At 40.5% G+C, this 23260-nt stretch overlaps 1 protein-coding gene across 3 annotated transcripts in view; it reads left to right on the top strand.

Moving 5' to 3' along the window:
- LOC143155498 (glutamate carboxypeptidase 2-like) overlaps positions 1-21271 on the top strand; it is a 35051-nt gene extending 13780 nt beyond the window's left edge. For all 3 annotated transcript variants that reach the window (XM_076328331.1, XM_076328334.1, XM_076328332.1), the window contains exons 7-19: positions 1330-1423; positions 3595-3693; positions 4799-4884; positions 5890-6009; positions 7406-7488; positions 7759-7822; positions 11597-11664; positions 13690-13781; positions 14585-14675; positions 15478-15742; positions 16949-17030; positions 18712-18804; positions 19836-21271. In XM_076328331.1, the coding sequence (XP_076184446.1) occupies positions 1330-1423; positions 3595-3693; positions 4799-4884; positions 5890-6009; positions 7406-7488; positions 7759-7822; positions 11597-11664; positions 13690-13781; positions 14585-14675; positions 15478-15742; positions 16949-17030; positions 18712-18804; positions 19836-20025 (1427 nt within the window). In that variant the 3' untranslated portion in view covers positions 20026-21271. The remainder of the gene's footprint in view (positions 1-1329; positions 1424-3594; positions 3694-4798; positions 4885-5889; positions 6010-7405; positions 7489-7758; positions 7823-11596; positions 11665-13689; positions 13782-14584; positions 14676-15477; positions 15743-16948; positions 17031-18711; positions 18805-19835) is intronic.
- Positions 21272-23260: the final 1989 nt, after the last annotated feature.

Below are 23260 nucleotides of genomic sequence, written 5' to 3'. Positions count from 1 at the left end.
CTTCACATCAGTAGGCTACTTCTGCAAATGGTGCATGAGAGAAAGTGAGGGATTGTTAAGGCAGCCACACAGTGCAGTGCTGGGCTACTTAACTTCACAGACATACCCAAGTTAGCCCAGAGATCATGAGACGAGTATTTGACAGCTGAAGCCCTAGTATTTTCTTTCTGCTTCTTATCAGTAAGTCAGCAAGGAGCCAGCCTGCACAGCTCACAGGTTTCCTTGCTTTTGCAGTTCTTTCTGCTGGATTTGGGCTGCCTTCCCTCCACAAGAGCCCCTACTGGCAATGCTGAGATCTTGCATGCTGGGACTCATGTCACCTGGCTGCAGCCGAGGCTCCTGAGAAGATGACCATTCCCCACTGGTTCATCACCTTCACCTCATGCTTCCTCAGCTGCTTATTTGAGCTCTGCCTAAGCTGTTTCATTTAGCACCTAACCCATTTTGACTGAAACGCATTAAGAACCATTCATGCCAGCACTTGAGCCAACATATATATCTGAGGGAGGCAGTCACCTCAAGAAGAGCAGTCCCTAAGTGATGGGGAAAGTTGCCCCTAGCCAGGACAACTTGAGCTGGAAGAGGATACATGTTGACAACGGCAGCATGGCAGGAGCAGACTATGAGGAAGATTTCTGGTTCCTCATGCTAGAGTCAGTGATCTCATAGATGAATCACTGTCTGCTTCCCTCAACAAAGGTCCCTGTGAATGTTGTATTAAGGAGGAAACTATTATTTTCCATACCTGCTGGCTTGCAAACATCAAATTTTGTCCACATTGTGAAAATTAAGATTCTCATTTGTAAAAAAAACATGATTTGTATCTGAGCTCTGTCAGAACAAAACCTAGACTTCATTTTGTTCACAGAAACAGCAAACCAGAATATTCAGTAGCCCAGTGTATAAGATTTTATCTGCATCTCTTATCAACTGGCAAAATTTTTTAGTTCCCAGCTGAATGTTCCAAGCATCAAACTACAGGATCCCTCTTTGCTCTTGTTCTTCCTCTGTGGCTTAGTCTGAAGTTCCTTCCCATGGAGAGAAATATTTCTACCTAAAAGCATTTAAATGCAAAAAATGAGCAAACAATTTTAAAATTTCCAGCCATCTCTAAATGCATGACTGCAGAGACTATGGGAGAATCTTTGTTGTTGTCTCTCTGAAAAGATGTTGGTAAAGCATAAAGAATGAAGTCACTGAAGAAATGTCAGCCCAACTTAGAGGAAAGTGAAATGATCATCCCTGGCTCCAGTGTTAGGACTATGCTATGAACTGTAAAAATTCCTTCCGAGAGTTGTAAATATGAAAATATCTGTCTTTTGCTTTCAGAATACACCTACCGATTAGACAAAGCCAGTGGTGTAGGTCTCCCAAAAATTCCAGTTCATCCCATTGGCTATCATGATGCTGAGTCACTACTGCGGTGAGTGTATGGGAGACATGAGGAATTTTAAGCAGACTGTTTTCTGAAAGTTATGAGAGTATTTGAAAAGAAAGAGAAAAGAGTTTTGCACTGTGCTTCTACTGTAGCTTTTGAAATAGTGTATGTTTGTCATGAGGTTCTCTGTAGGAGGTAAACATGTTATCTATTACTACATATCAGATGCGTGAAGAGTGATCTGGAAAGGGTCATTTGTAGTATATCATGATCAGTCAAGTATACTGAAGGTATAAAGTGCATCTCAGTTTGAATAAAGGCAAAAATTTCTGAGGATGGCATGATACCTGTCTTGTGAAAAAGACCACAAATGAAGTCATTCATTTGTCCCGAGAAATACTTGCCATGCATGTTTGATGGGACAGTATCTGTACTGTCCTCTGTTAAATGAAGGCGTGTGCTTTCTCTCATCAGGTGTGTTACGTTGCATAAATATGAAATGATGCTAGCGAACTAATATAAGGACACTGGGGAAACTGGAGCATTATAGGGGATTTAATAGACATCTAGGTGTAAGTAAGTGTGCTTACTAAACATGCAAGTGACATGAAGACAGGCTACCAGCTTGCCAGAGGACAGCATTAAAATTCATAATTATCTTAAACCAAATAAGTTCCCTGAAAAAACTAAGATGGGATTGAGTTGGCAAGTGTATCATTTCCCTAAAAATGTAGCAGTAATCACTTGTATCAACTGTAGAGATACAGGGCAGGAAATACCAGGGTTGGCCACAGTACCACGGATAAGTGTTTAGAGCAATAAGAGAACATAATCTTGGGTGTGTATTTATATAGGAATTTTACATCTAAATCACATGAGCAATCATTCTGTTCTGTCTGATGCCTCTGAATACTGAGTCCAAAAAAAAAAATTCTATCTTGGTTCTCGCTGCAGGTTTTCCTCGGAAGTATTGAAGCTATTTATTTTTATATGAGGCATAATTTTACTGTCTTTGGTGTCTTTGCATACCTGATGTTCATTATCACTGTTCTAGTGTTTTTCCTATTTCCTCCCAAACTTTTATGGACTAATATATCTCCAAACTGTCTTTTCTTTAAAACTTTACGGTCATCACTGTTATGAAGATAACTGCTCATAATGATAAAGGTATAGGTTAAAAAACCTCTTTTTTCCACTGCCAACTAGTAGTGGTAGAGCAGATTGATATGGATAAATATGATGTAGCTAGATATTTCTCTTCAGTAAGTTGTAAATAATTCTAGAACTTGATTTTTAATAATTATGAATGGAATCTAAATCCTCTAAAAATACTGGGTCCTTGTTTTCACTTTTGTCTTGAGAAGTCATAACTTCTAGTTATTCCTGCTATCATATTTTTATATAGAAAATATACCGAGGACTTGAAGACGTGCTGAAGTGTTCTGTGGAATACAACTTGACTGAAGTATGCTTTTACAGTAAAGGGTGTGCTTTCATTTACAATAAATATATTTTCCCTAATAAGAACCAGAACACCCAGCATATTTTTTAATATTTTTTTTATGTTTCTCACAAGTTTATGTCAAAAATATAAATCCTTTAGAATAGGTAAATAAGTATGGGCAATTGGGATCCACTGAATTACTGCATTTCCAGTTGTGTTAACTGAGAAAAAATATCTCACCTTTGACAATGGAACAAGAAAAGGTGACTTGGACTGATCTTATTTCTCCAATTTTAGACGTCTTTGAAACACATCAACTCTGTCTATGCTACCAGATTAAACAGAGTCCAGGGACAGGCACTGGAAGACAACTGCCTGTTCTGTTAAACTGTTAGAATGGTCCGAGTTACTCTCTTCTGATTTAAAAGCAAATGCAGTTCAAGGCAGTAGAAAAGTTCCAGGGGCCATTTACAAGAGGCAGTTTGTATGAAAAACCTTTGGAGGCCAACACTTTTCCAGGATAGCTGTAGGCCATTCCAAGCTGATCTCAATGCCCAGGACTATTTCTCTGTGATAATTTATTAGTATTAATGTAGCTAAAAAGATTATTCTCCTGTGGAAGCTTGTAGTATAAATTGTCTGAGACAAAGACCATCACTGTGGTCTGTGTGTGCATGGGACCTAACAAAGTGTGGTTCCTGGTTCCTCATTTGTGTTTGGTGCTATTGTAAGATGTCTGTAACTAATAATGATAATTTTTTTTTCATAATAGTAATATGGGAGGATATGCACCACCACATAGCAGCTGGAAAGGAAATTTGAATGTGTCTTACAACGTTGGTCCTGGTTTCACAACAAATTATTCTACAAGGTCAGTTTTGTTTCTTAAGGAAAGCGTGCTTGGGATCAGAGAAAAACAGGTAGAACAATAGAATTTCACCAAAAGTAGAGTAGTTGGGATTATTTGCATCATTTCTTTGATTATGACCATTTCCTGGGCTGAAATGCGCTCAGTGCAAAGCTCCAGTAGATTTATATCTTGATTGGATGGATATGACTGAATTGCTTTAGTTTCCAGTTAGTCTTGAAGCAGTTTCCTTTGAAAAGCATCTAGCCTTTCACAAACTATTTGATGAGACCAATTATTTTTGAGAATTGAATTTGTGTGTTGTCTTTTTTAAATTCATGTGGGTCCAGGTTCTGGTCTTACCTATTGCCTCATATAAAACAATATTAACCTACAAGTCAAATTTTCCAGAAAAAAAGCTTTAACTACAATGTCATTTTTATTGCTTCAGATTGTTTTTAACATGATTTAGTAATTACAGTTTAGGACTAAAGTCCAGGTGTTTCAATATTGGCTGAGCTATTGTACTGACTTCATATGAACCATTTGACTTTTTCCCTATGTCTTAGCCATACTACATGAAAAATTCTTTCTGAAAAATATACAGGCAACCCTTGGGGATGAGTTGTTGCACCTCCAGCTGTGTTGTAGATAAACAAAGTCTTTTGATGCAACTCAAGTTATCTGATTTTCTGCTGCCTGATCTGCCACGTCAGTATTGACTGTGCTGGAGTAATTTCTGATTTACACCAACCTCTAGATGATTAGAACTATTTACCTTTTTAACATTAGATGGTTTTCATTTTTCTTTCACTTTTCCAGATTTAAAAACTAGCTACTAGCAAAAAATCTTTGAATTTGGAGTTCTGAGCCTGTTACCCATATAAATCTTACTGACATCAATAACAGTCCATAGCTTTCAACGGCTAAATGCTGTTCTCAGTTGCACAAGTATAAATCAGAAAAAACTACACTGACGTCTTTTCAGGTTTACTTTGGTTTAATGGAGGGTAAATTTGGCCAAAATGCTTTCCTTACAATTTATACTGTACACTTTTGAAAGGTGTCAAGATGTTTTATTATCTAATCTGATGGATTTTCTCTTTGGATTTTCTTCCTGATACACTAGAAAGGTGAAAATGCACATTCATAGCCACAACGAAATAACAAGGATTTACAATGTGATTGGTACCATCAGAGGCACAGTGGAACCAGGTAAAGTCATTTGTCTTCAGTGTAATGTGAGCGTGCAGTGACCTCTACACGTACTTCATAGTTACAAGGCGGAAATGAGGAATACAGTTTTCTCTGAAATACTGCACTACATGATCATTGGTGTTGAAATAGTTATTGCACCAGCTTTCATATGGTTCAAGGTATGTCAGCACTTGCACTGTAAATGCTGATTTTAAAGGGTGAGTCATAACCAAGACAGGAATATTTGTCTTCAGGCACGTAACTTTACAATTGAAAGAATATTCTTAAGTGGATATTCTTCCCTACTAACACGGGAATGGATTTTGCATTCCATCTGAAGACATCATATCCACCACTATTGACTTTTTGGCTGTCTTACAGTCTCTTGTAACCAGTGTGATTTTACACTCTAAAAAAACAGATATATAGACATCCCTAGGATGATGGTAACATCATTTAACTTGTAACTGCAGCACTTCCCTGTTGCCTGAAACACAACTGTTAACCATATTATAGTAGCACAGAGATCTAGTCTGACTTTGATCTTATTAATCACATCTCTCTCATTATTTAGACAACCCTTTTTATGATTGACTATATATGTATTCAGAGAAATACTGCATTCAGCACACCTTAATGTTGTGAGTTGGCATGCTGTACAAATATAATTAGTGGATCGGCTTTACCATGAAACATACTATTGTTAAATATGGAAAGATGCTTCTGTCTTCAGAGGAAAGCTGCAGTATTTCTAATAATAGAAGTAACGTTATGGAATTTAGGAGGTTTTAAGTCTTACGGGATCAAGTTATTGTGTTTGACAAATTCTTTAGCACTGGCTGAAGATGCAGAAAAATGTCTTTGGAGACTTAAAATGTCTTTTGCCTTTCTATCATGTATATTATAAACTATTAAGCTTTGTTGCCTGACACCTGCATGGAAAATTAGATATTACTTCCAATTAACAGCTCTGTGGCAGGAAAAAAATTTTTCTAAGTAAACCTCCATAATTAATTTTTCTAGACAGATATGTCATCCTGGGAGGCCACCGCGACTCATGGGTATTTGGTGGCATTGATCCTCAGAGTGGGGCAGCTGTGGTTCACGAGATTGTGAGGAGCTTTGGAAAACTGAGAAGGAAAGGTAATGTAATGAAAGAACAAAGCACCCCAAAATCACTGCTCTCAGCAGTGCCTATTGATTTCTCTGGGATTTAAGCATACGTTTAAAATTAAACACGTGTATATCTCTGATGTCTTGAATAAGCATACTGTTCTGCAGCTGTTAATTAGTTCCAGTTACAACCTTGGTATACGTGAGGTACTTCTACTGCAGAGAAAGTACACCGAAAGGAAAACAAAACACAGAATGGGGGATACTGAAATAAATATGACATTTAGGTACAGTTGATTACTGTGTATTTGAGGCTGGTCAGACTGGGTGTTTCAGTGGTCCTATAAAATGGATGCAGTGGTGGACTGATCAAGGCTTTATCAGGGCAACATCGAGAGCCTTCTCAGCACCTGACTGTAGTTTGGAGACAGACCCAAGAGTAAAAAAAGCATGTCTGTGTAATGCAGAGAATGAGCTGTGCAAACATAGTAGGAGGTAATGGTTAAAAATATCTCATGCCTAGTTACATTAGAATAGGAACAAATGTCAACTGTACCAAGTTTCTGCTGCTGTCAGAGTAAATGCTATCTCCCTATCTGACATCCCATGGAAAGAAGCTCTGACATAACTCAGATACTGTGCTAGAGGAGCTTTCTTCGCCTACCCATTACACTTAAAACCTATTGACATTTAGCTTTCTGTCCGTTCCCTCCCATTTACTGGATATCAGGGGAAGCTGTCTTTGGAATGCAAGCTGGGGGAAAAAAAAAAGGTAAAAAAGAAAGGGAGCAAAAGATGAAAAGGTTCCAGTAGCCTCTAAGAAAACTTTGGGCAAAGATACAGAGGCAGGGCAATACAGCCTGTTCCATTTGGCCTGCGTTTAAATCAAATGCAGAACTTCCAGTGAAAGATCTTTGTTTTGAAGGTGATCTGTCAAAGTTACAGGGAATTCCTTAGGTTTTGAAATCCAGCATTTGGGAGACAGGTCAAAGGAATTCAGTAATAGACATGAAAACATGCCAAACACTTTTCTGTCAAAGTAGACACTGGTATACAATGTGTACTTGAACAGAGCAAAAAGAGTAGAAAATCTTTCTTTCAAGAATTTGTGCACAAGCACATTATTTTTCCTTGTTCAGAGTGTTAAATTTTAGAAAATTTTCTTGCAACTAAAGCTGCGAGAAGAAAAAGAATACATTATTTGGCACAATATTGAAGGAGAATTGAGATTGCTACAAAATTAGCAAACCATTATTAGATTAGATTAGTGAAGAAGTTGGTGTTAAAATTCCATAAACACACCTCTTTCCCCACAGATCAGGATAAAAGATGAGCCCCCCAAAAATGACATTTGTTTTCACATTAGTTATTATGTAACAAGCAGTCTTTCTTTCTGTAATACAGTTTTCATGGTCTTTTATTGCAGGATGGAGACCAAGGAGAACAGTGATATTTGCAAGCTGGGATGCAGAGGAATTTGGCTTGTTAGGATCGACAGAGTGGGCTGAGGTAAACCAATAGTGTTCAAAGAGCAATTTTCACAGTGGCAGATCTTTGCGAAATCTGTACTAGAAAGCAACACTTCTTCCCTCCCTCCCTCTCTCTTCCTTATACACGCACACACACACTCTTAAGTTTCCTTTTGAACTACCAAGAATATATGGCTCCTTGCGGTATATGGTGTCTTTCCCTGAAACAGCTGTTACTTCTGTGGGTGGGAAAATAGTTCTGAGGAAAAACAAGTTCATCAGCATTTTCTTCCTCTTTTCCTTCTCATAGGAAAATGCTAAAGTATTGCAAGCACGAGGAGTGGCTTACATCAATGCAGATTCCTCCATCGAAGGTACATAGTGTTGACTTGGGTTTTACAGGAATAGTGATGGTATCTACAGGTGACTGGGAGGCATTTTGGCTTTGAGATCCATGAAAGCTTCAATGTGATAATGTTGTTGCATTAGTTCAGGAGTATATACGGGGGGAAACTGTGACCCAGAATCATAAAGTATCCTTCAGATATTCCTATTGCTTCAGGGAAGAAGTCCACTACAGTAGCTACACTCTTTGGGAAGTCATGGGAAGGGACAAGAAGTGTTGTGCCCCTGTCAGCAGTTCTGTGGCAACTCTTTAGAGTTAGCTTCTCCTCTTATAATGTGCATAATAAACACAGGGACATAAGAAAAGCTCTTAAGGGTTGCTTCAAGAAGGGAAGGGGTTTGAAAGGGCCAGTCGAATCTGGAGAGTCAACAAATGGTTACGGGACTGATGCCACACCCAGGGGTTCAGCTACTTAGACCATGGGACTCATTTTGAGAAACCTGGTCTACTGGGGGAAGAGCATCTTCGGTCGCAGGCTTGCCAAGCTGGTGAAGAGGGATTGAAACTAGAGATGCCGGGGAGGGGAACCTCCATCCATCCCACTCCTACCAGTTTGATGCCAGGGCCAGCAATAGATGCCCAGAGCCTGGAGAAGGAGCACAGGTCAGCAGGAGAGCACCTGAAGAGCAGCACAAAGGAACTCCAGCCAGTAAGTCAGCTTCATCGGGGGCCCAACTTAAATGTCTCTATGCAAACACACGTAGCATGGGGAATAAACAAGAGGAGTTAGAGACGCACGCACACCTGCAGGGCTACAACCTTATTGGCATCACGGAGACGTGGTGGGATGGCTCCTATGATTGGAGTGTTGGGATGGAGGGATACAGGCTCTTTAGGAAGGACAGGCAGGGGAGATGAGGAGGGGGTGTCGCCCTCTATGTCAATGACCAGGTGGAATGCATGGAGCTCTGCCTGGGGATGGGTGAGGAGCCGACCAAGAGCTTATGGGTCAGAATTAAAGGGAAGGCAGGGACAGGTGACATTATGGTGGGGGTCTGATACAGGCCACCTGACCAGGAAGACCGAGCGGATGAGGCCCTCTATAGACATTTAAGAGCAGCCTCACGCTCACAAGCCCTGGTCCTCATGGGGGACTTCAACCGCCCCAACATCTGTTGGAGGGACAGCACGGCAGGGCATAAGCAATCTGGGAGGTTCCTGGAATGCGTCGATGATAACTTCCTTCTCCAAGTGGTAGAGGAGCCAACGAGGAAAGGTGCTGTGCTGGACCTTGTTCTCACCAACAACAAGGGGCTGGTGGGGAATGCGAAGCTGAAGGGCAGCCTGGGCTGCAGTGACCACGAAATGGTGGAGTTCAAGATCCTTGGGGCACTGAGGAGGGCACACAGCAAGCTCACTACCCTGGACTTCAGGAGAGCAGACTTTGGCCTCTTCAGGGATCCACTTGGTAGAGTGCAATGGGACAAAGCCCTGGGGGGAAGAGGGGCCCAAGAAAGCTGGGTAATATTCAAGGATCACCTCCTTCAAGCTCAGGAGCGATGCATCCCAACAAAGAGGAAGTCCGGCAAAAACAGCAGGAGGCCTGCATGGATGAACAAGGAGCTCCTGGACAAACTCAAACACAAAAAGGAAGCCTACAGAGGGTGGAAGCAAGGACAGGTAGCCTGGGAGGAATACAGAAAAATTGTCCGAGCAGCCAGGGATCAGGTTAGGAAAGCCAAAGCCCTGATTGATAGAATGAAATCTGGCCAGGGACGTCAAGGGCAACAAGAAAAGATTCTATAGGTATGTCGGGGATAAAAGGAAGATGAGGGAAAATGTGGGCCCTCTCCAGAATGAAACAGGAGACCTGGTTACCCAGGACATGGAGAAGGCGGAGGTACTCAATGACTTTTTTGCTTCGATCTTCGCCGGCAAGTGCTTGAGCCTCACTGCCCAAGCCGCAGAAGGCAAAGGTGGGGACTGGGAGAATGAAGAGCCACCCACTGTGGGAGAAGATCAGGTTCGAGACCATGTAAAGCACCTGAAGGTGCACAAGTCCATGGGACCCGATGAGATCCATCCGTGGGTCCTGAAGGAACTGGCGGATGAAGTTGCTAAGCCACTATCCATCATATTTGAGAAGTTGTGGCAGTCCGGTGAAGTTCCCACTGACTGGAAAAGAGGAAACATAACCCCCATTTTTAAAAAGGGAAGAAAGGAAGACCTGGGGAACTACAGGCCAGTCAGTCTCACGTCTGTGCCTGGGAAGATCACGGAACAGATCCTCCTGGAAGCTATGCTAAGGCACATGGAGGACAGGGAGGTGATTCAAGACAGCCAGCATGGCTTCACCAAGGGCAAGTCCTGCCTGACTAACCTAGTGGCCTTCTAGGATGGAGTGACTACATCAGTGGACATGGGAAGGGCTACAGATGTCGTCTGTCTGGACCTCTGTAAGGCCTTTGACACAGTCCCCCCCAACATCTTTCTCTCTAAACTGGAGAGGTATGGATTTGATGGGTGGACTGTCCGGTGGGTGAGGAATTGGTTAGATGGTCGCATCCAGAGGGTAGTGGTCAACGGCTCAATGTCCAGATGGAGGCTGGTGACGAGTGGCGTCCCGCAGGGGTCTGTATTGGGACCGGTACAGTTTAATATCTTCATCAATGACATAGACAGTGGGATCGAGTGCACCCTCAGCAAGTTTGCAGATGACACCAAGCTGAGTGGTGAGGTCGACACGCCAGAGGGACGGGATGCCATCCAGAGGGACCTGGACAAGCTGGAGAAGTGGGCCCATGTGAACCTCATGAGGTTCAACAAGGCCAAGGGCAAGGTCCTGCATCTGGGTCAGGGCAACCCCCGGTATCCATACAGGCTGGGGGATGAAGGGATTGAGAGCAGCCCTGCCGAGAAGGACTTGGGGGTGCTGGTGGATGAAAAGCTGGACATGAGCCAGCAATGTGCGCTCGCAGCCCAGAAGGCCAAGCGTATCCTGGGCTGCATCCAAAGAAGCGTGGCCAGCAGGTTGAGGGAGGTGATTCTGCCCCTCTCCTCTGCTCTGGTGAGACCCCACCTGCAGTACTGCATCCAGCTCTGGAGCCCTCAGCAGAAGAAAGACATGGACCTGTTGGAGCGGGTCCAGAGGAGGGCCACGAAAATGATGAGGGGGATGGAACACCTCTCCTGTGGAGAAAGGCTGAGAGAGTTGGGGTTGTTCAGCCTAGAGAAGAGAAGGCTCTGGGGAGACCTTATTGCAGCCTCTCAGTACTTAAAGGGGGCTTATAAAAAAGATGGCGGCAAACTTTTTAGCAGGGCCTGTAGCGACAGGACAAGGGGGAATGGCTTTAAGCTAAAGGGGGGTAGATTAGACTAGATATGAGGAAGAAATTTTTTACGCTGAGGGTGGTGAAACACTGGCACAGGTTGCCCAGAGAGGTGGTGGATGCCCCATCCCTGGAAACCTTCAAGGTCAGGTTGGCCGGGGCTCTGAGCAACCTGATCTAGTTGAAGATGTCCCTGCCCACAGCAGGGGGGTTGGACTAGATGACCTTTAGAGGTCCCTTCCAACCCAAACTATTCTATGGTTTTATGATTCAAAAGCTGGGCTGTAATTCATCCTAACCAATACAAATGCACTGACAAGATCACAGGATGAGAACCCTTCTACAGGGAGAATCAGCTTGTTCCTTGTAGAGGGTGTAGCTCTCTAGTCCCTTTCTTATTAACAAATAAAGTAATGAGGTTTTGGCTGAGTAGAACTTGCTTCTTTGGATAAATAGTTTTTCCTGTTTTTTAGGAAACTACACCCTACGAGTGGATTGCACACCACTGATGTACAGACTGGTGTACAGTCTGACTAAAGAGGTAATATCACTTGAATTCTTTAGCCAGCATGTTCAGTGCTCACTTACTGGATGGGGCTCTGTGTATAAAATATGGTGTCAGATGTTTCTTTTTTTTCTAACTGCAGTACCCCTTTTAAGTCAATAGCTAAGTAACTGGAGCTTTTTCCCAGGAGTGGCAAAGGGATTTCAAGCTTATACCTTTAAATTATTAGCTATTAAGGATTAGGGGATTTTTCCACTCCTCCTGTGCAAGTAGTCCTTCTAAGAACAAAAGAATAAAAAAATGCCATGAGCCAGAGGACAGAAACAAGCACAAACTTGGCTGCCCAGTCCAACTGCTGGAGTGCCCATGGTAGTGGGAGACTCTGACTCCCTTTAGGCAGGGGAAGAAATTAGGCTTGCTACAGTGTTGTTTTTAGTGTGATGTGGCGGGTTTGGTCAATGTGCTCAGCTTCAGTGTATCCTGTTAGATATTCATTGGCTCTGACCATGATGCTCTCACACATATTTGTGTGGCACACAAAATTGAAAGGTAGGGACCTTTCTCAGGAAATAGCCTCACCATCTTAGATGTAAGATGTTCCTTGCTTTGAGAGAGGGTCTTAGAGGCTGGTACTAAGGGCTTTTCATTTCTGTTTTTTTTTCTGTTCATCTGTATTAAAGCATGAACGTTTAATTAGTCTTCTGCGTGTGTTTTATATACATAGATATAATGTACATTCAACTACTGTATATATTCTATGAATCTACTATATCTGTCTTTATCTGCTGTACTTATTCAGTCATATGTCTTTTCCAGGGTCAATAATTTGTTATCTCTTGGAAGCTGGCATTAGACTGGTACAAAAGTAAAGGAAATGTAGTAATTCATTACAATCATTTTCTGGCAATTGAAAGACAACAAGTAAAATTTAACTCTGTTAAAATTAGGTGCCCAGATAAAGATACTTCTGTCCTGAACTGCAGATGAGCTGATCACCTGCAGTTCCCATGGTAACCTGTGCTAAGTGCAGGTGTTCAGAATGGTCAGAAAATCAGGTCACCAGAGTCTCAGTTTGGGTACCAAGAGCCATCGTTAAAATGTTGACCTAAATACCAGTAAACATGGTTGCGTAACCCTTCCTGGAGCTGGGAAGCAGTGACAAAGGGTGATGAATGCATGTAACCACAGCTTGTTGGTAGCTGATGTCTGAAGAGAATGCTGATCAGGAAGCAGGTCCTGCACGATCCCATCCACAGTTAATCTGTGGCAAAAAGTGTTACTGCTGTTCTATGAATAATTAGCTTCGTGACCAAAAAAGCAAATGTATTAGTTTTATTTTGATCGCTATTGTGGAGTAATTCTTAGATAGTAGATATAGATATTAATAATAAAATAGATACTAATAATCTTTAAGAGATTAAAGATAATAAAACCTCAGCAGCCCATCAATAAAAAGGAAAGATGAAAAAATACCTACAGTGTTTAACCTGCACAGTAATCTGGGAGGTAGTCTGAAAAGAGTGATGGAAATGAACTTTAGGATGGTCATGATTTGTATACCTCTGTAGCAGCTATGATGACGTAAACACCAAGTACTGTACACTTTGCCCTTCTAAGGTTACAGCTGCATCCATGGAAATAATTTCTGTGAACTAAAACAAGGTAGAAACAGTTTTGAATTAAGCCAAGATGAAATTGAAATTCCTGCCAAAGTGAAACAAAAGGTTTTGGTTTTGTGAGGGATTTTTGTGTTGAGTATTTAAATGGCTGAAAATCTCATAAAGAAATATCAGAATGTATATATTGACTTGAAATGTTTTACTTTCCCTGTGTTTTTCTTCCATCTCAAATTACCTATTTTTAGCAAATAAACTATTCCTCTGGAAAATGCTGTGTATTTCAAATGTTAAAATGGAAATGCAGAAAGGTTGAGGGACTTAAGACTGTGACTTATTCATTGCCCTAAGCCATAGGCTTTACGTGATGACAGGTTGTAGATTTGTTGCTTGGTAACATTTAAAATTGTACCCTTTGTCTTTTTTTACAATATACTTTTTCTAGATACCAAGTCCTGATGAGGGGTTTGAAGGAAAATCTCTGTATGAGAGCTGGTATAAAAAAAATCCATCAAGAGAATATAAAGAGGTTCCCAGGTCAGTGACAAAAGAAAATAAACAATAAACGATATAGAGTGTGGGGTTTAAAGAAATATCCACTTGAAAAACTGAGCGCCTAAAAGAAATGGTGTGATTCTCAGCTGGTATAAATTTCAGTGTTTTATTGATTGCAACTGATACACTATTGTACCACAGTTTTGTGAACTTGCCTTTGTAGCATGAACAGGAGGCTTTATATATGAAAAGTGAAATGTTCATGTAATTTATAGAGATTTAGACAAATAAGGGTAGTATGCACAAGCCAGTGGCAGGCACACAAGATGCTAAAACAGCAGCTTTCCCTTGCATTTGCTTCCAGTCTCCTGGAAGGCCTCTGAGTTTGGGTGGCTGGGGAGCACACCAGGCAGGTTTTTACAACACTGTCCTTCAAATTTACCGGGGTTTCTCTATAGAATCCCAAAGACTGATTCTATTTCATGGACCAATGCTGGAACTGTTGTGATTTCTCTGAGTTGAGAGCTTGGGATAGTGGAAGTTCAGTAGGAGAAAGGTCATTGGGTCTTCTCAATGATTAAAGAGTGAGTTAAATTCTCCTCCTGAGAGTTTCATTTCTCTGACCCTGAGAATGATGACTCTGCTTCTCAGAGAATGCAATTGATGAGGTGCACATAATGTAGGGGTCACAGGCAATTCATGGTGTATTGACAGAAAGAGCATACTAGGGAAAGACTGTAGTGACTGCAACTGCAGAATAAATAATTGCCACAGTACTTGGAAGCAAACTAAAATTATACTTTAAGTATTGTCACTCAAGGCATTTCCCTCTTTCTTGTTAAAAGAATAAATAAACTGGGTTCTGGCAATGACTTTGAAGTCTTTTTTCAACGTCTTGGCATTGCTTCAGGCAGAGCACGTTACAGTAAAAATTGGGTAAGTCTGTATCTTTGTAATTTTGTCTCCTCTGTAACTGCCTGAGTAATATCACCTGTAACTGAGCCATTTAGACTGCTAGCTTTTTGGAGCAGTTCAGTTTAGTGTGTCAGAGTGGAGTCCCAGTTCATTACTAGAACTCTATGTGCTACTATAACACAAATATTTAATAAATAAGAATAGTCAACTTGGTGTCAGTCAGACAAAAGGTACTTTGCTCAGGGTAAATGGATGTGCTCAAAATTACCTATGGTTGATGAAGGCTTATGAGTGGCTTATGATGACTTTTGAATGATTTGTAATAACTTATGAAGCTTTGAATTCAAAATGGTTCATGTATTATGGAAAATATGGGTTTGACTCTGGAGCATACTGTGAGATGAGACTAACTGAGAAATGTTCAAGGAGCAATCTATTCAATATGGTCTTTTCCTCTGAAAAGGCATATCCGAAGACACAAACAGAAATGGCTGTTGAGATCCAAGCAAAGAGAGGAAGGGCAATCTCACCTTTATTTAGCCAATTAAGTTATGTGTCTGTTCTTAGTTACCTTCTTTAGGCTCTGTACATGGTCAGTGCAGAGAGGCATCTCCAAATGACTGTTCATCTCATCATAGGTTGATGTCTAAGAGAGCCACCGCTGAGCAGTTCTTCTCATTCGACTGTCTGTAGTAGCTACATAGGATTAGTGTGACCCAAACACTTAACTTTACAGTGCCTTGAGTCCCACAGCAAAGGTGTTCAAGCAAAGCTGAAGTATCCACAGCTGAATAATGGTTTTGTTTGGGTTTGTTTGTTTCAGAATGTAGAAAAATATAGCAGCTATCCAGTTTACCACAGTGTCTATGAAACCTATGAAATTGTGGAGAGGTTTTATGATCCCACTTTCAAGAATCATCTGACAGTAGCTCAGGTACGGGGAGGGCTGGTGTTTGAATTGGCCAACTCCATTGTGCTTCCTTTTGACTGTAGAGATTATGCATCAGCTGTGAGCAACTATGCTCACATCATCTATAATTTGTCAAGGAATCATGAAGAGGAACTGGCAACATACAATGTATCCTTTGGTACGTACATTCTTTCATCGCACTCCTCCTCTGTTAATGCTAGCAGTGCTTTATCTTAACGTATGTCTTACTCATGACCTGGTATTTACCTTGTGCTGTATGAACAGTAAATAAAACAAGGGCCACACCCTCCAATACTTTGAAATTTGAGTATTTTGTCACTAGTATGCCTGTGTAGAGACTATGCCACTGCCAAGTAGAGTTAACACTTACAGTCATGTGTTCTTTGACCTGTGCATGGTTCACTGATGTTGGCAATAAGATACCTTTGCTTTGGTCCCTAAAAAAAAATCACACTGCTTTGCAGCTTATGGTGTTGGATAATTCTCTGTCCAACACTGATCATAGGATCATAGGATAATACAGGTTAGAAGGAACCTCAGGAGGTCTCTAGGTCAACCTGCCCAAGGCAGGGTCAGCTCTGAGGTCAGACCAGGTTGCTCAGAGCTTTATCCCATCTGGTCTTGAAAATCTCCAAGGACAGAGACTACAGAACCTCTCTGGACCACAGTGCTTGACTGTCCTCAGGGTGAAAAATATTCTCCTTATATCCAGTCAGAACTTCTCTTGTTTCAGTTTATGGGCACATGATGGCAAGTGCAAGCACTGTGAGAAGTTTGCCTCGGGGCTTGGTCAGGCAGGAATGGTTCATCCCTATGCCACAATAGGGATCTTGTGCTGGCACGTGAAATTTTATTTCATGTTATAGGGATTCACAATATGCCTCCTGCCTGAGAAGCCTTTATTTTATTGGCAACAACATACTCTATCCAGTTTAGGACTTGGCTGCTAATGACTGATACCGGATACATGTGTGCGTACACACATACTCTCAGTCTTTCTCAAAGTGTGTGGAGGGACATACCAATAAAACATAGGTTGTTGGGATTTATAAAATCCCAGACCTACCTGAACAGTCTGGTTCTGGCAATCCATGCTCTAGTTTTTGCTGTTTCTGTACATTCTTCAAGTAGCAAACAATAAGCAATATTCACAAAAATACTGATTTCTATTGTCTCCGAGGCAAGTTTTCACACAGAATTACATAGTTTTTAGTGTAGGAATACGGGGTCATCTGATTTTCATTAAGTGAGAATTGACAGATCATGATCACAGTGAAAGATAAAGCTTTAATTTGAAGAATTTGCTTTGTTAAATGATTCCTTCAGAATTTGAAGTTAAATGCTTCCTTCCTGCTCCCTCCAGATGCTCTCTTTTCAGCTGTGAAGAATTTTACAGAAGTTGCTGCTAGCTTTCATGAGAGACTGCAACAAATAGATATCAATAAGTAAGTTTAACTTTTTTCCTTCCAGTCAAATACTCCATGTAGTCCTCTGGCCTCAGAGGGCATAATCTTCACTTGCATTTAGTCCCCTGAATAACCTTGGTGACAAATGACTCTCAGTAATTTGTTTCATTATAAGTCCTTATGGATTCTTGTCTTTAAGGATCTGGTTACTCTAGGAAACAAAGTATAGAAATGTTGAATTAGTGGACATCAGAGACACTGCAGAGCCTGGGAATCTAGCCATGTTAGCTTCAAAAAGTGTCCAAGCTAATTAGTGTCAATTTTTGACAGGTTTTAGTTGAGGAGCAGTGCCAGGATGATACATGGATGTGACTAGAATGCTGGTTAGCATGAGCAGAGCCAGCTCAGGTGTGTAACTCCCTCCAGGTAGAGACACATCCTAGGATTTTGTTGCTGGATTATCATTAAAGAACAAATGTTGACTTGTGGTCTTCGTTTGCCAGTTTCCAAGATACTGGTACCACTTAATGAAAAAAAAAATAGCTGTACCATGATTGTAGTTGTGGCAAGCTTTTCGGTGAGCTTTCCCAAAATTCTATGCACCACCTATGTCAAAAGGCCTAATTTGCACTTGGCTTAATTTATTCTTTGTAGGCCATGCCCAGAATGAGAAACCAAACTTCCTTGTATATATACATATGTGTATGTTACACTTCTTGGGAAATTTTCTTCTAATTTAGCCATATGCTTACCCTTATGGAAGACTAAGTGAGAATAAAAGCCATCTTTTTAATGGCAGCAACTTTCAAGATAAATGACTTAACAATAATTTCTTATGTAAAATATGACATTTATGACATGACATGTATGTGATGTTTTCAAAATGGTTTCATTGATGGATGGCCTAAATCTAAGCTTTAATTCAATGAACCAGTTTCAGTTTCTATTTACACCAATGTAAACTTGAAACAATTTGATTGACAGTAGTAGAGTTACTCCAGGCTTACAGTGATATAAATTTTACCATTTTTTCTTGGTCAGTGCCTTTGAAGCGCTACAATAAGTTACTTTGGATGTAAACTACCAAACCCACATATATTCAGTATAATCTTCTTCACAGTTCTTTTATTTGTTAAGCATCAGTAGTATGCTCAGAGCTATTCAAAGCACACAGACACAGATGGTCTCTGCTCTAGGGAATTTACAATCTGCTGTCAGAAAAACACAATTCTTGGATGATTCAGAAGACGATTCTAACATCACAAGGTTCCTGTTTCTCAGATGTTGTGGTTTTACATAAAAATAAATGTGATTTTATTGAAGTAATTTGCTGCTGGCTGACTTTGTGGAAAATAGGGTCTTTAGAAAACTATGGTACAAAAGAAGATAATGGTCTGCCTAAGCATCCTAATGAACAGGAGATACAGGAATAAGATGCAACATGAGAGAAAATACCTGAAAGTCTCTGTCTTCTTTGACACTATTCCTTGGCCTTTAAAAGCGGCTTTAAGAGACTTTCAGGTTATGAACCAGACTGTCTCACAGTACAGATCAGCATAATTCTATTGTGCAGGTTAGCTGACATGAGCTGTTTTCTGTGGGCTACACTTCAACATCTTTAATCTAATGTCCTTCATAAATCCAGAGCTGTGTACATTGGGGCATGGGATAAGAATGGGCCAAACACTACAGCTAACATATTCCTCTGTTTTCTTTTTAGCCTAATTGCTGTCAGATCACTAAATGATCAGCTCATGTTTCTAGAAAGGGCTTTCATTGATCCTCTTGGATTACCTGGCAGGCCATTCTATAGGTAAGAAAGGCTTATTTTTCAGTTTCTGCATGGAGTACCCTATGAGAATTCTTTTAAGATTGACAGGTCTTTAAATGGAATTGTAATGATTTTATTCAACATGGTAAAAGTCGATTAAACAGCACAAATAAAATTGAAAAGGGAAAACAACATTAGGGAAAACTTCAGTGAGATACACTATATAGAACAAGGAAAAGTCTTGCTGGAAGCCTATTCGGGTCAGTAAACTCATTTCCATTGATTTCAATGGGCTTCTAAACAGATTAAAAGTTTGGCCCTGGACTCAGTTCAAGTAATTTCAGTGGTAAAGGATCTTTAGGAAGTTATTATTATTTGAAAGTGAAACAGGGTATAATTGAAGTAGCTACAATTTGATCGATTATAGCAGAAGTCACGCTAGCAAATACAGTGTAGAGGGCAGTGCTTGCAACAGCAGTGAAGTGAATTCAGTAGTTCTCTCATCCAGTTCAAGAAGTAAATCTTGTTTGAGAGGCAGAATAGTCAAGTCAAGTCCAGCTTTCTGGTCCTTCTACCAGTCTGCATAATTCAGAACAGTAATCTTTCCGCTAAAAAGTAACTGTAGAAAGAGAACTTAAGATCTACAGTCCTTACCCCTCATAGCTTCTGATTAAAAATCTGTTGAGAACAGTATCTTGTTAAAGCATCAGCTTTCCTACCTCAAAGCATGCCTATATCTGTTGGAGATTGTGTATATCTGTGAGAAAAGAAGCTGGCTTTTTTGTATCTTTCCATTTCATCTAAAATGAGGGAAAGGAAAATACTTTAGTCAACTTTATCTCAAGTCTTCTTAGCTATAAAGTTCTGGAATTCACATGGAATACTTTAGCTTATGTTATTTTCCTGCTTCATAGATTATAGGTACTATTGCTGCAATAATCTTATTTATTTACATCTTCAGTGTCAAGAATTTAACAGGTGATATGGAAACAGATTAGTTTTATTCAGAAAACAATATGTTTTATTTTCCTAATGCAGAATATTGTTATTTTTTTCCCTCAACTTCCCTACAGACATGTCATCTTTGCTCCAAGCAGCCATAACAAGTATGCAGGAGAATCATTCCCAGGGATCTATGATGCCATGTTTGACATTAAAAACAAAGCTGATCAACATGAAGCCTGGGAAGAAGTTAAGAGGCAGATTTCCATTGCAGCGTTTACTGTGCAGGCAGCAGCAGGGACGCTGAAAGAAGTAGCATAAATATTAACAACATAATCATCAACGAAGACTACGTATGACAGTTTGCAGAAGCCTTAAAAACAGAGCATTTAAAAACACTAGGAGGATTATTACAAAGAACACAAAATCCAAAAAATCTTTTTCTTTGCAAATAATGTACCCAAGGGGAATGCATTTAGCAATGTTAACAAGGTAATGTACTCCATTCGGAGAGCTCAGGCTTTAGATAACTTCTGAAGTGAGAATGAAAAAGTTTCATGTTTTCTCTTAGCTTCATATTTTAAGAATCGCTAACCACTGGATTTATTTTCAGAGCTTCGAATTTTGCTAGCTTGATTATTATAGCACTACTCATAGTGCATTAGGAAACCAGAAGTCATTTCCTGCGTCTATCAGTTTCTAATTTTGTTGCTGACTTTTTATTATTTACCTTGGAGTTGCACAATTATACTCCAAGATAGCCCTTTCAGCTCTCCTTTTATACAAAGAATCACGTATGAAGATGGGAAAACTGTCACATACTGTGTGAGGGATTTATAATGATCATAACAAGTTTTGGGCAGCCAGCCCAGAATATTCATCCATGACGTTCTTCTCTTCACATGCTGAGTCTTGCAGCTGTTTGCAAATAAAATTAAGCAAGAAGCCTTCTAGTCACCATACTAAAAACAGGGCAGTATATCGTCAGACGTATAATCATCTCACAAAACATGTCGTTCGAGATGAAGACCTACTTTTATTCTTTTATCCAAAATCTACCCCTGCTATGCCTTGTCCATATCAAGGTATTTTTAATATGAAGGCAATCAGAAGCAAAGAAAATTCATCATGTCCTTAGTTTGAAAGGATACCAAATTATTACCATCTTAGTAGAGTCTGTATTTCTGATTCTGGTGTGCAGCTTACTCATATGACAGTCTGCTCAAAAGACTACAATGGGACAACCGAGATCAGGCAGAGAAGACTCAGAATATCAGATCCCTTCGTCTGACACTCTGCCACTAGAGGATTACTAACCTCTTGCACAGCAAATATTTTGTGTAGTTTGATTTGCCATTTCAGTTGAGGCCTCCAACATGTCTTAGAAGACTGTCCCATGATCTGATGGATTTCAGTGTCATGGTAGATTTTTTTCTTTTCCATAAGACCTCATTTATTCATAAATATTTCTACTCTTCACATTAAAACCCTTTAGGCATGTTACTATAATTAAGTCATTATTTTACTTAACTGTTGATCTTTCTCATAAAATAATCCAGTTTTCCAGGTAATGGGAAATGCTCTTACAACCACAGTTATTGCTCAGTTATTTTCACATTTTTATGAAAGTTACTGGAGTAAAACCATGGAGGCATGTCTTCCCCCAAATCTAGTTGCACTGATGGGAGACATTGCTGTCTCTAACTATTTTATCGCTGCTGGCTGCTCCACTGCTCTGTTTGCCTATGGAGAATCCACCTCTGAAAAAATGGGTCAGGTTAGTTTAGATCATCAGTTAGGCTAACCCAAAGGATTTTGTCTGCAGCAATCAAAGGAATGATAACACAAATCCGCCATGCAGAGCGGGGCAGCGATAAACAGCTTCTGTTGACCAGGTGGATACAAAAAGAGTATTTTTCTGTTGCCAAGGAGGATGTATCCAGAACTGAAGCACCAAACTCCAAAACTGTTGAGATCTTTCCCTAAATGACCTGTAAGCTTCCTCAGCAACTTTCTCTCAGCCCAGAAGACATAATTTTTTAATGTCTGGCCTAACCATAGCATTGTTTCATTTAAGTTTAATTAGGGCCCTTTTTGGCAATAGCTGGCAGATAATATGCAATGTCAGGGCCCAGGATCTCACAAAATACAGAGATAGTTACACTCTTAAACTACGGCAACATCCGTTTTAAAAAAAAATCTGTGGTCTGTCCCCTAACCACTGCAGGGAATAGGATATAGGGACAGAAGTTCTCGCTCTCCTATTGACTCTGTTCCCCTGTGCACAGAAAGTTCAAGGCTGACTCGTCCAGAGAGAGGAGGCACCCATAAGGCTGGTTGTAACGCAATGGTTTACATGATGTTTTGGTAAGGTGGGATTGAAACTGTCCAGTGCCTTCTCCCAGATTTGGGTCTGCTTTTTGACCCATCTTTGTTCAGTCCAAAACACAACCTGCAGTAGTTGAATTTTAAAAGCAAATGGAGCTTTGCTTAATTTTTTGAGAGGAGAAGATCCTCAGATGGACTCAGTCCAGCTCTTTCCCCAAGCCCTAACCCAGCCATTTATCCAAGGGATTTGAGGTCAAATACATTATGCTCCATGCGGTTGGGGTGTTTCCCCACTCACTTGTCAGCACGAAGCTTTTCTGATCTCCATTCTGAGAAGCCTAATACTTGGTGCTGACTTCTCTTGAGACAGCTGCTGTGATTTTTATCCTTAGTTTATCCAGCACCATCTTGGATGTTACTGACCCCACTACAGAAAACCACCACAATTTTCAAAATTGTTCAAAATTGTTTCAAAATTGTTAAGACAGCCCAGCACTCGTTCTGTTTTTTCTCAATATACTGGCCTGCAACTTGTGCCTGTTCAACAGCTTCTTCAAGAGCTGGTAAGACATCTTTGCGTCTTTATCCGGGGCTTGCTGAGAGACGGAAAGACAGACAGCAGATGGCAATAATGACAGCATGATACGTAATCCATGGTACGCTGTCTGCACTTGTAAGTGTGTACCTCAGACTCCTTCGTTTCTGTGAGGAAGGAAGCAAAAGTGTCTAGTTCCGCAAGCCCTAAGTTAGACATGGCAGCATCTAGCATTTAGACGTGTTCTGAAGTTCTTGATCAGTTTTTAAATTTAAAATAAAGATGCTTTTTAGTCTTCAAGAACTTCTATGAAAATTCTGATAAGAACATTCTTCTCGCTAAATCATTTCTTATTGTCAGTCTTCTATGGAGTCTAGATATAGCCACTGCAGCCTTCAGTTCCTCAAAGACTATTCCAGGCAGAAGTAGCTGATATCGTTACTGGACAGCAAAGAGCAAAGCCTATGTAGCTAATTGCTGAAGCTACATCATTTGTAGTCAGCTGTCCAAGCCATATGTCAAAATATATGCATGGATGCATATGCAACTGTCCATTTCCTGTATGTGTCACTAGGATTATGAGTTCTAAACAAAAAACGAAAAAATGAAAGAATAGTTGTGTATGCACTGAGAAATGTTATTTCACATGACTCATTTACTAGGATGATACAAAGAAGGAAGGGTCACATTTCA

This window comes from Aptenodytes patagonicus, chromosome 1 (genome assembly GCF_965638725.1).
Source record: "Aptenodytes patagonicus chromosome 1, bAptPat1.pri.cur, whole genome shotgun sequence".
Classification (NCBI taxonomy): Eukaryota; Metazoa; Chordata; class Aves; order Sphenisciformes; family Spheniscidae; genus Aptenodytes; species Aptenodytes patagonicus.
The sequence above is the reverse complement of the archived record's forward strand: the minus strand, read 5'-3'. Positions and strand labels throughout refer to the sequence as shown.